Source organism: Saccoglossus kowalevskii, chromosome 5 (assembly GCF_978046115.1).
Source record: "Saccoglossus kowalevskii chromosome 5, keSacKowa6.1, whole genome shotgun sequence".
NCBI lineage: Eukaryota > Metazoa > Hemichordata > Enteropneusta > Harrimaniidae > Saccoglossus > Saccoglossus kowalevskii.
Window position 1 is genome coordinate 39,651,588 of NC_140645.1, and position 12,835 is coordinate 39,664,422.

Below are 12,835 nucleotides of genomic sequence, written 5' to 3' on the forward strand. Positions count from 1 at the left end.
TTTGTTGGAGCTCACACTGACACAGTTCTTACAGGAAGTCAGCCATTATACGGTATTTAATCCATCGTAGATGTTTTCGAAACGAAAATTAGCGAATAGGTTTTGTTTCGAGCCACTTTAAATGTCCTGTGTGTATTTTTGGTTGGTACTCATCACGTGCCCCAGATAGTGTCAATTTATACGCAGTAACAAATGAGACGCGATGGATTACTTTGAATTTTATGTACCGAGAAGTACGTCTGCCGTAAATTATTAATATTTGTTATGGTACTGAGCTGTACGATGGTTGTAATTTTACCATGTCGATTTTCGGGATTTACAAACCAATCTAAAAGATTGTGATGCCTTCCTTATTAATATACGTAACTGAAAATAAATAAATATAATATTTATTGACACACATATTGATATTAAGATAGTGGTTTGAATTTTAGATATTTAGATTGTGATTGTTTGTCAGAAATGTATATAGTTGTTCTTGCTACTTGACGTTTTCCGTGTTAACTAAATTTCTAAAATATTTTTAAATGCCCTATAAGTTTATTTTGGGCATTTATTTGTTTACTATTTTCGTTGCATTTCATTTTCCCCAATGTTTTATGAATTATTTCAGTTTTCTTTTTAATGTTGCAATTTTGTGTAGACTTGTTATGCATATTTTTAAGTAGGCTTATTGTAGGTATACGATGTCTGTGTGTAGATGACTACTGGTGGCTCCTTATTTAATAGATTATTCATAATTTGTTTATCATTTTCAAATATTCCCAAATATTACATCATGATCCTTATTCCCTCAGCACACGGGAGTTCTTTCTAAGCTTTCTTTGATTGTCATTTGTAGTAAAAAGTGATATTTTCGACTTCTTGTTGAAATTCTTTAATTAAAATGTGCATTGATAACAGTGGAGCTATCTCATCTGAGTGGCTGCTTGTTACTCAAAAAAATGCTATTTTTGTCCCAATCTTCTGCAGACTATAAACAAAACTATTTTGTGAATTTGTGATGAAAAAAGAGGAAACTGATGATGAAAAGGTTAATAATCTGTTTATGTTAATTTATTAGCAAGGTAGTGTGAAATGTAACAGACCTGATTGTCCTATACCTGACTGTGATTTAGCTGATGTATTCACACCTGCTGATTCTTGTTGTTCGAGGTGCTCTAAGCAGGCACTGTGTAGGTATAAAGGTGTATCTTATGCGGTAAGTGTTACTATTGCATATGTGTTGTTTGTCAAGATTATCAATATATACATATCAGAGTGACAATTAATATCCGTTTACCTGAGGTCTGATACTGCTCATTCTCTTAAATTTTTCAGATCTATTTTAGGGTAGTTTAAGCAAAATTGGTGATTTTTTTTATTCACTACAAGATCTTGAGTCAGGTGTGAATGATGTGGTTTGAACGTCTGACTGAAAAATCGGATGATTTGATTTTGAACTTGAATTGTTTCTTCATTATAGTTAATCTCGAAATTCCTGTCTTTCAGAGAGGATTATTGCGTTGAGATATCTTGACTTCATCAAAATTGACCATCATTAAATGTGCATGATGATGTTTTGATGTCACTACGATGTTATGACCTTTGTTTATCCTGTTTTTACATTCAATTTCACGCATAACACACGATTTACAGTGAATGGTAAAATTGGTTAATTGACTATTCATATTGTTTCTCTTGTTTGTGTTTTGTCAGTGAGTTCTGTAGAATACTTTATTTTCGCTTGGAATTTATTTTCGCTGAAGGGATGATTCCATGAAAATAAAATCCAGCGAATATACTTTTTTTCCTATATTTCACATTAAACTCATCAAAAACCAGTGAAAATAAATTCCATACAAAATGCCCAAAACGCCTTTTCAGTGAAAATTAATTCCAGCAAAAATAAAGTATTCCACAGTACTTGTAATTCAAACTATTGATTATCTCTTTCCCTGATGTTTTATTTAATGTTGTTTTCAACAGTCAGGTGACCACTGGGAAGATGAATGTCAGTTGTGTGATTGCTCTGAAGGGACACCTCGCTGCATTTCTGTATTATGTCCCCCTGTAACATGCAACGAGGTAATCAATTTAGTAGTTACATGACGTGTATATGATCAGTTTTATTGTCTAAGTAAAGTTTCTTAGAGGTTTATAATGTCTATTTTCAGGAGTTAGAAGAAATGGTGCTGATTGATGGCGAATGCTGTGAGAAATGTGCACCAAGTGAGTATCTACATAATTCAATCTTGATATTTATATCACTTGAGAGGCTTTTTATTTATTATCTTCACTGTCATCCAAGATAACAGAGCAGGGCTTATCATATCATAGGTGATCATCTGCCCATCTGTCCACCCATTCAATTTCACTTTAACTTCTTCTTGAAAACTACTGGCTCAATTTGTTTAATACTTGATATGTAGATTTTCGGGATGACATCTTCAATTCTCTGTTTTTAACAAAATGTTTTATTTGACAATGAGGTTGCTTGTTGTTGACAATTAGGTCACTTGTTGTTGACAATGAGGTCGTTTGTTGTTGACAATGAGGTCACTTGTTGTTGACAATGAGGTCGTTTGTTGTTGACAATGAGGTCGTTTGTTGTTGACAATGAGGTCACTTGTTGACAATGAGGTCACTTGTTGTTGACAATGAGGTCACTTGTTTTTTACACTGAGGTCACTTGTTGACAATGAGGTCACTTGTTGTTGACAATGAGGTCACTTGTTGACAATGAGGTCACTTGTTGTTGACAATGAGGTCGTTTGTTGTTGACAATGAGGTCACTTGTTGTTGACAATAAGGTCGTTTGTTGTTGACAATGAGGTCACTTGTTGTTGACAATGAGGTCGTTTGTTGACAATGAGGTCGTTTGTTGTTGACAATGAGTTCACTTGTTGTTGACAATGAGGTCGTTTGTTGTTGACAATGAGGTCACTTGCTGTTGACAATGAGGTCACTTGTTGACAATGAGGTCGTTTGTTGTTGACAATGAGGTCGTTTGTTGTTGACAATGAGGTCGTTTGTTGTTGACAATGAGATCGTTTGTTGTTGACAATGAGGTCGTTTGTTGTTGACAATGAGGTCACTTGTTGTTGACAATGAGGTCACTTGTTGTTGACAATGAGGTCACTTGTTGTTGACAATGAGGTCACTTGTTGTTGACAATGAGGTCACTTGTTGTTGACAATGAGGTCGTTTGTTGTTGCCAATGAGGTCACTTGTTGTTGCCAATGAGGTCACTTGTTGTTGACAATGAGGTCACTTGCTGTTGACAATGAGGTCACTTGTTGACAATGAGGTCACTTGTTGACAATGAGGTCACTTGTTGTTGACAATGAGGTCACTTGTTGTTGACAATGAGGTCACTTGTTGACAATGAGGTCGTTTGTTGTTGACAATGAGGTCACTTGTTGTTGCCAATGAGGTCACTTGTTGTTGACAATGAGGTCACTTGTTGACAATGAGGTCGTTTGTTGTTGACAATGAGGTCGTTTGTTGTTGACAAAGAGGTCGTTTGTTGTTGACAAAGAGGTCGTTTGTTGTTGACAAAGAGGTCGTTTGTTGTTGACAAAGAGGTCACTTGTTGTTGACAATGAGGTCGTTTGTTGTTGACAATGAGGTCGTTTGTTGTTGACAATGAGTTCACTTGTTGTTGACAATGAGTTCACTTGTTGTTGACAATGAGGTCGTTTGTTGTTGACAATGAGGTCACTTGTTGACAATGAGGTCACTTGTTGTTGACAATGAGGTTACTTGTTGTTGACAATGAGGTCACTTGTTGTTGACAATGAGGTCACTTGTTGTTGACAATGAGGTCGTTTTTTGTTGACAATGAGGTCACTTGTTGTTGACAATGAGGTCGTTTGTTGTTGACAATGAGGTCACTTGTTGACAATGAGGTCACTTGTTGACAATGAGGTCGTTTGTTGTTGACAATGAGGTCGTTTGTTGTTGACAATGAGGTCGTTTGTTGTTGACAAAGAGGTCACTTGTTGTTGACAATGAGGTCGTTTGTTGTTGACAATGAGGTCGTTTGTTGTTGACAATGAGTTCACTTGTTGTTGACAATGAGGTCGTTTGTTGTTGACAATGAGGTCACTTGCTGTTGACAATGAGGTCACTTGTTGTTGACAATGAGGTCGTTTGTTGTTGACAATGAGGTCACTTGTTGTTGACAATGAGGTCGTTTGTTGTTGACAATGAGGTCACTTGTTGACAATGAGGTCACTTGTTGTTGACAATGAGGTTACTTGTTGTTGACAATGAGGTCACTTGTTGACAATGAGGTCGTTTTTTGTTGACAATGAGGTCGTTTTTTGTTGACAATGATGTCACTTGTTGTTGACAATGAGGTCGTTTGTTGTTGACAATGAGGTCGTTTGTTGTTGACAATGAGGTCGTTTGTTGTTGACAATGAGGTCGCTTGTTGTTGACAATGAGGTCGCTTGTTGTTGACAATGAGGTCGTTTGTTGTTGACAATGAGGTCACTTGTTTTTGACAATGAGGTCACTTGTTGTTGACAATGAGGTCACTTGTTGTTGACAATGAGGTCACTTGTTGTTGACAATGAGGTCACTTGTTGACAATGAGGTCACTTGTTGACAATGAGGTCGTTTGTTGTTGACAATGAGGTCGTTTGTTGTTGACAATGAGGTCGTTTGTTGTTGACAAAGAGGTCACTTGTTGACAATGAGGTCGTTTGTTGTTGACAATGAGGTCGTTTGTTGTTGACAATGAGTTCACTTGTTGTTGACAATGAGGTCGTTTGTTGTTGACAATGAGGTCACTTGCTGTTGACAATGAGGTCACTTGTTGTTGACAATGAGGTCGTTTGTTGTTGACAATGAGGTCACTTGTTGTTGACAATGAGGTCGTTTGTTGTTGACAATGAGGTCACTTGTTGACAATGAGGTCGTTTTTTTGTTGACAATGAGGTCGTTTTTTGTTGACAATGAGGTCACTTGTTGTTGACAATGAGGTCGTTTGTTGTTGACAATGAGGTCGTTTGTTGTTGACAATGAGGTCGTTTGTTGTTGACAATGAGGTCGTTTGTTGTTGACAATGAGGTCGCTTGTTGTTGACAATGAGGTCGCTTGTTGTTGACAATGAGGTCGCTTGTTGTTGACAATGAGGTCGTTTGTTGTTGACAATGAGGTCGTTTGTTGTTGACAATGAGGTCACTTGTTGTTGACAATGAGGTCGTTTGTTGTTGACAATGAGGTCGTTTGTTGTTGACAATGAGGTCACTTGTTGTTGACAATGAGGTCACTTGTTGTTTTTAGTTTGTTATACTCATTTGTATGTATTCTTTCAAATAAATTAATAAATGAATTATAATTATTTGGATTGTCACTTTAACCACTTGCTGTACACTTTTTTTAATTGAATCCATCCTTGCATTTAAAGAATGGTATTGTTGTTTTATTTTCACAGGAAGTGGTTCATGTATAGTATTTGGAGATCCACATTACAGAACCTATGATGGTAGATTTCTAGAATTCCAAGGCACATGTACATATGTACTATCTGAAGATTGCTTCAATAATGAGTTCCAGGTTATTGTTCAAAATGATGGCAAAAGTACATATGCTGTGGCTTGGACTCAACTTGTTCAAGTTAAAGTTGCAAACTGGACAATTCTGCTGCTTCCAGACTTCAAGGTTAACGTTAATGGTAATGATGTTAAGTTGCCGTACATTATTGAACCTGATATCAGTATACAGAAAATAGGTATGTATCAAGTCACAGGGAATGTGTTGTTGATAATATGATGTTATTACGAGGATACCTCAAAGTATGCAGGAAGACAGTATCGACTGATGCGCAGCGGAGGTTGATGCGATGCGATGGTGTACTGTCTGAGTGCATATTTTGGGGTATCTTTGTAAAAACCTTATTATTATATATCTTTTCCTTCCAAGGATACATCACAGGAATGCTGAAATTCCAAAAAATTAGAACAGAATCAGATCTTCTTCGTGTGGAGTGCAGTCAAACCCTGGTGGCAGCCATGTTTGTTTTTATTATTAGAGGACGCTTATGCGCGTAATCATTCCATATTTGGAATTCGAATTTCCTTATATGGTAGGATGAAAATACCCCGTAAAATACTGCAAAATTACGGCGTGCTGTAACCTATGGTGTTACAGTGACAGATGTATAATAATAATATAAGATATGATAAAGGTTGGTGTAAGCTACGCATGCGATATGCATTGAAGACTCCATTTGAAATCACAAATTGTGTCGCAAACCACAAGGCAAACATGCTGTGAAAGAAATTGTTTTTACCTCAAGCTGTGAGATCTTCACCACATGTTACCATTGCTATTGACATCTATATTACATAACTCTTATTTTTTAATTCTATCCTATCCTATCTTAAAATCTCAAGTGTGCATAATGTGGGAAATTTCAGTACATGTGCACAATTGGTTATATGGGACCACTTTGAAAGCATGTAGTTGAGGAACAATACACAAACATGACTCGTTTGTTGAGCACTTGTATAAACTATTACAAGTAAAGCAATATATTTGTGAATAATTAAAATTAAGAATATCAGTTGATGTTGGTATGTTGTGGTGTCTATGTAGGTCTTCTTGTTGTCATTCATACAAGTATTGGTATTCGTGTATCTTGGGACGGTGCTCATTTTGCTGAAGTCACTGCAGATGGAAAGTATAAAGGCCAATTATGTGGAATATGTGGAAATTTCAATGATGATCCAAAAGATGATTTTATGTAAGTAATTGTATGATGATTCAATCTAACCAGTCTGTTGCAATAATCTAACCAGTCTGTTGCAACAATCTAACCAGTCTGTTGCAACAATCTAACCAGTCTGTTGCAATAATCTAACCAGTCTGTTGCAATGATCTAACCAGTCTGTTGCAATGATCTAACCAGTCTGTTCAACAATCTAACCAGTCTGTTGCAATAATCTAACCAGTCTGTTGCAATGATCTAACCAGTCTGTTGCAATGATCTAACCAGTCTGTTGCAACGATCTAACCAGTCTGTTGCAACGATCTAACCAGTCTGTTGCAACGATCTAACTAGTCTGTTGCAATGATCTAACAGTATGTTGCAATGATCTAAAGCCCCTTTCACAATTGGTGCCAAACAGACTACAACGACTTGCGACTCGAAATTTTTCCCGTTGTACGACTCGTTGTAGCCGTTGTACCACTTATTGTACGATCCAGATGCGACAAAATGGTCGCATCTCGGTCGGGGAAAAAAAACGTGCTGCTCCGATATTTTGAGCGACTGACGTGATGACAAATAATTGCACGACAGGCAGTACGAGTGTTGTGCGACTTTGCACGCACTCGTAAGACCCCGAACGAGTGTTGCACGAGTATTTTCATGTCGTACGATGAGGCGTCCTGTCGTACGAGTCCGTTGTACCACCCTAAGACTATTGGAAGATCTGTCTTGCCCCTTTGCAACGTTGTACGATTTGTTTTCACCCCCAATATAAGCTCGAGAACTCCTGAGCTTTCATCCCAAATACGTACGATTTTATATATTGCTTGCGACTCAAAGACAACACTTCTACAACAGAACGGAAAAAATATTTTCGAAAAAAAAAGTTATCGCACGAGTGAGGCGCCAATTGTGAAAGGGGCTTAATCAGTCTGTTGCAATGATCTAACAGTCTGTTGCAATGATCTAACAGTCTGTTGCAATAATCTAACCAGACTGTTGCAACGATCTAACCAGTCTGTTGCAACGATTCAACCAGTTTGTTGCAATGATCTAACCAGTCTGTTGCAATGATCTAACCAGTCTGTTGCAATGATCTAACCAGTCTGTTGCAATGATCTAACCAGTCTGTTGCAACAATCTAACCAGTCTGTTGCAATGATCTAACAGTCTGTTGCAATGATCTAACCAGTCTGTTGCAACGATTCAACCTGTCTGTTGCAATGATCTAACAGTCTGTTGCAATGATCTAACCAGTCTGTTGCAACGATTCAACCAGTTTGTTGCAATGATCTAACCAGTCTGTTGCAATGATCTAACAGTCTGTTGCAATGATCTAACCAGTCTGTTGCAATGATCTAACCAGTCTGTTGCAACGATCTAACCAGTCTGTTGCAATGATCTAACCAGTCTGTTGCAACGATTCAACCTGTCTGTTGCAATGATCTAACAGTCTGTTGCAATGATCTAACCAGTCTGTTGCAACGATTCAACCAGTTTGTTGCAATGATCTAACCAGTCTGTTGCAATGATCTAACCAGTCTGTTGCAATGATCTAACCAGTCTGTTGCAATGATCTAACCAGTCTGTTGCAACAATCTAACCAGTCTGTTGCAATGATCTAACAGTCTGTTGCAATGATCTAACCAGTCTGTTGCAACGATTCAACCTGTCTGTTGCAATGATCTAACAGTCTGTTGCAATGATCTAACCAGTCTGTTGCAACGATTCAACCAGTTTGTTGCAATGATCTAACCAGTCTGTTGCAATGATCTAACAGTCTGTTGCAATGATCTAACCAGTCTGTTGCAATGATCTAACCAGTCTGTTGCAACGATCTAACCAGTCTGTTGCAATGATCTAACCAGTCTGTTGCAACGATTCAACCTGTCTGTTGCAATGATCTAACAGTCTGTTGCAATGATCTAACCAGTCTGTTGCAACGATTCAACCTGTCTGTTGCAATGATCTAACAGTCTGTTGCAACGATCTAACCAGTCTGTTGCAACAATCTAACCAGTCTGTTGCAATGATCTAACAGTCTGTTGCAATGATCTAACCAGTCTGTTGCAACGATTCAACCTGTCTGTTGCAATGATCTAACAGTCTGTTGCAATGATCTAACCAGTCTGTTGCAACGATCTAACCAGTCTGTTGCAATGATCTAACCAGTCTGTTGCAACGATCTAACCAGTCTGTTGCAATGATCTAACAGTCTGTTGCAATGATCTAACCAGTCTGTTGCAACGATCTAACCAGTCTGTTTCAATGATCTAACCAGTCTGTTGCAACGATTCAACCAGTCTGTTGCAATGATCTAACCAGTCTGTTGCAACGATTCAACCAGTCTGTTGCAACTATTCAACCAGTCTGTTGCAATGATCTAACCAGTCTGTTGCAACGATCTAACCAGTCTGTTGCAACGATCTAACCAGTCTGTTGCAATGATCTAACCAGTCTGTTGCAACGATTCAACCAGTCTGTTGCAATGATCTAACCAGTTTGTTGCAACGATTCAACCAGTCTGTTGCAATGATCTAACCAGTCTGTTGCAATGATCTAACAGTCTGTTGCAATGATCTAACCAGTCTGTTGCAACGATTCAACCAGTCTGTTGCAACGATTCAACCAGTCTGTTCAACAATCTAACCAGTCTGTTGCAACGATTCAACCAGTCTGTTGCAATGATCTAACCAGTCTGTTACAATGATCTAACCAGTCTGTTGCAATGATCTAACCAGTCTGTTGCAATGATCTAACCAGTCTGTTGCAACGATTCAACAAGTCTGTTGCAATGATCTAACCTTTCTGTTGCAATAATCTAACCAGTCTGTCGCAACGATTCAACCAGTCTGTTGCAATGATCTAACCAGTCTGTTGCAATGATCTAACAAGTCCAATTATGTCCGCATCAATAATTGCCTGCTCAAAGTGGCAACTCACAAATTTACGCGTTTTTCGGCCTGTAATGCTTTGGTAAAGTCGTTCAAATCTGACTGCAATCCATCATTCTGATCTCTAGTTTCCCGCTGAGCAGTATGTCCAAGTGAAAGTTATCTAGTCTGTCTCCCCCCAAGAAGCAGTGACCCTCATTCATGTGTGTCCCCATTTTTTTCACAGAACTTTGAATGGCACACTTGTTACATCAGCATCAGAGTTTGGTAATTCTTGGTTAGCAGCCGAACCTGTAGAATGTAGTTGTAGAGACAGTGAAGAGATAGATCCATGTGCCAGGGCTGGTGCAGTAATAACGATAAATGCCAGAATGAATTGTAATACACTCAAGGTAAGACCCTTGTGCCAGGGCTGGTGCAGTGATAATGATAAATGCCAGGACGAATTGTAATACGCTCAAGGTAAGACCCGTGTGCCAGGGCTGGTGCAGCGATTGTAATACACAGTTTTATTAATTAACCTTCTGTGTTGATTTCTGAATCTTATCGTGAATAGAACTCGGATCTGCAACTTACTAACGTCATTTTTTTAACCAAAAACTGTCTAAAGTATGTAGTAGATTTTCATGGAAATTTAAGTTTGAAGTTTAACTATGATTGCTTGAATGTTTAGGCAAACATATTGTGGTATACTTATTATGTAATCAAACAAGTATATCTGTAAATTTTATTTTTTTCTCTGCATGTGTGAATCACAAGAAAAAGTACCAATGTTTTTATTTTCAATGACTTAATTGTATTTATTTAGTTTATATTTATCGCACTTTTATTCAACAGGGTCCAACTTTTGCTGCTGCTCATTCTGTGGTAGATCCAACCCCGTTTTACAAAGCTTGTGTGTATGACATGTGTGCATGCCCTGTGCATGACAAATGTCTATGTGACGTGTTGTCAGCTTATGCACATGAATCAAGACAAAATGGAATAGTATTAGATTGGAGACGATCCAACTTATGTGGTGAGTTAACTCTTTGAAACACAATCATTTTTGTGCAACATTTTCCCTATTCAGTATTTTTCTGGATAATTTTGATCCAAATCGACATACATGTAATTTGCTATTGGCTACCCATTTTGATCAAATTGTGTTTTCTCTTATTATCTGCAGCAATTTACCAGGCCCTCTTTGACAAATCACAAAGGAGGTATCCCAGAGGTCTGGCAACAAATAACATACTAAATATATGACTGACAACAACATTATTTGTAAATTCGTTATTGCAATGCTAAGTTACCAGCACTGAGATTTTAAGTCGATATGACACATCACTGACACTTAGTGATTTGTTGCAATGCAGCTATTTATTTCATTTCACTGGAATTTCTTTGATGCAAAGGAAAATAATTCAGTTATAAAGCTAAATATTTGAAAAGATGAAATTCACATTAGTGTGCTTACATGAAATTTACAAGACAAAGTTGCAATTTTGAAAATTGGATTATATATGGGCCACAATTATGGAATACTTGCATGTATTTGGTGACAAAATGCTCTTGCTTAGCCCATCTAAATTCAATGGTAACTATGGTAATGAGAGAAACTTGAAGTAACAGGGGTCATTAATCTGTTGTCTCCTCCAGTCATATACAATCTTTATCGTTTTTAAAGACCTATCTTCCCAGCCAACAAGAAACTCAAGAAACTTAACATTTAATTTTATATTTCTAAATAATATCTTTTCAGCTGTAAACTGTCCAAAGGGTGGTGTTTACGATGAATGTTCGCCTGCCTGCGTGGAGACATGTGGTACAATAGAAACAAATAACTGCATGGAGGAAGATTGTGTCCCTGGTTGTAGGTGTGCTGCAGGAATGGTACTACATGAACTGCAATGTATACCACCCTCAGAATGCCCATAATTGCTGTGTAAACAGGAAAGGATGCAGCTAAGTAGTTAAAATGCAGGAAGTTAAAAAGCGCTACAAATAAAGAGCATTTGAAAAGTGGAAGCACCTGAACATGTTTCCATAGAAAAAATGACCTTGTGATTGATCAAGGCTATTTTGAATTGAACATTGCTCTACAGTACGTGCAATTGGTTCAAAAACTACGGTAGATTGATATACCAATCATGGAAAATAATTCAGAAATACATAATTATGTTAAAAGTGTGTGCTGAATCAACTGCAACTTCATCTACATTATTCTACTTTGAATTATAGAAGTAGATGAATGTGTATTAAAAACCACTTGCAAATTAATAAGATTATTTTTACAAAATATTTGTATACAGCTTAATATTTAATGATGCAGTTACTGTGGCTTTTTTTGTGATGTTATTAAGAACTCTTATTACTCTTTACTATGCAATGCAGTAACTGACTACTCTATGCTATGTCAGTACTATATTTCTGCAATGAATGTTTTTAGTATAGTAAAATATTAGTATTTTTAAATTAATTATATATATATCTGTACATGTAGTAGAACGCCACAGTAGCATATGTGTGTTATTGTCGTTCTGTATTTGAGAACATAGTGGATATGTTAAAGTGGTTTATTAAAAGACAAAACAAAAAAAGATTGGTTTGATTTATCAAATGGTACAGTGATGAAAATATGTCATGTGAGTGTGTTATCCAGGCCTGAGAATGAAGTCAAAGCTATTTTTACAATTGAATAATTATTATCCAGACCTGAGAATGAAGTCAAAGCTATTTTTACTATTGAATAATTATTATCCAGACCTGAGAATGAAGTCAAAGCTATTTTTACTATTGAATAATTGTTATCCAGACCTGAGAATGAAGTCAAAGCTATTTTTACTATTGAATAATTATTATCCAGACCTGAGAATGAAGTCAAAGCTATTTTTACTATTGAATAATTATTATCCAGACCTGAGAATGAAGTCAAAGCTATTTTTACTATTGAATAATTATTATCCAGACCTGAGAATGAAGTCAAAGCTATTTTTACTATTGAATAATTATTATCCAGACCTGAGAATGAAGTCAAAGCTATTTTTACTATTGAATAATTATTATCCAGACCTGAGAATGAAGTCAAAGCTATTTTTACAATTGAATAATTATTATCCAGACCTGAGAATGAAGTCAAAGCTATTTTTACTATTGAATAATTGTTATCCAGACCTGAGAATGAATTCAAAGCTATTTTTACTATTGAATAATTGTTATCCTAGCCTGAGAATGAATTCAAAGCTATTTTACAATT

General features: G+C 36.8%; 1 protein-coding gene across 1 annotated transcript in view; it reads left to right on the top strand.

Moving 5' to 3' along the window:
* LOC100329037 (kielin130 protein) overlaps nucleotides 1-11,588 on the top strand; it is a 138,295-nt gene extending 126,707 nt beyond the window's left edge. Inside the window, exons 40-47 of the mRNA XM_085498999.1 lie at nucleotides 1,064-1,201; nucleotides 1,969-2,067; nucleotides 2,157-2,211; nucleotides 5,426-5,722; nucleotides 6,589-6,736; nucleotides 9,824-9,989; nucleotides 10,435-10,615; nucleotides 11,342-11,588. Coding sequence (XP_085355125.1) covers nucleotides 1,064-1,201; nucleotides 1,969-2,067; nucleotides 2,157-2,211; nucleotides 5,426-5,722; nucleotides 6,589-6,736; nucleotides 9,824-9,989; nucleotides 10,435-10,615; nucleotides 11,342-11,517 — 1,260 coding nt within the window. The 3' untranslated portion in view covers nucleotides 11,518-11,588. The remainder of the gene's footprint in view (nucleotides 1-1,063; nucleotides 1,202-1,968; nucleotides 2,068-2,156; nucleotides 2,212-5,425; nucleotides 5,723-6,588; nucleotides 6,737-9,823; nucleotides 9,990-10,434; nucleotides 10,616-11,341) is intronic.
* Nucleotides 11,589-12,835: the final 1,247 nt, after the last annotated feature.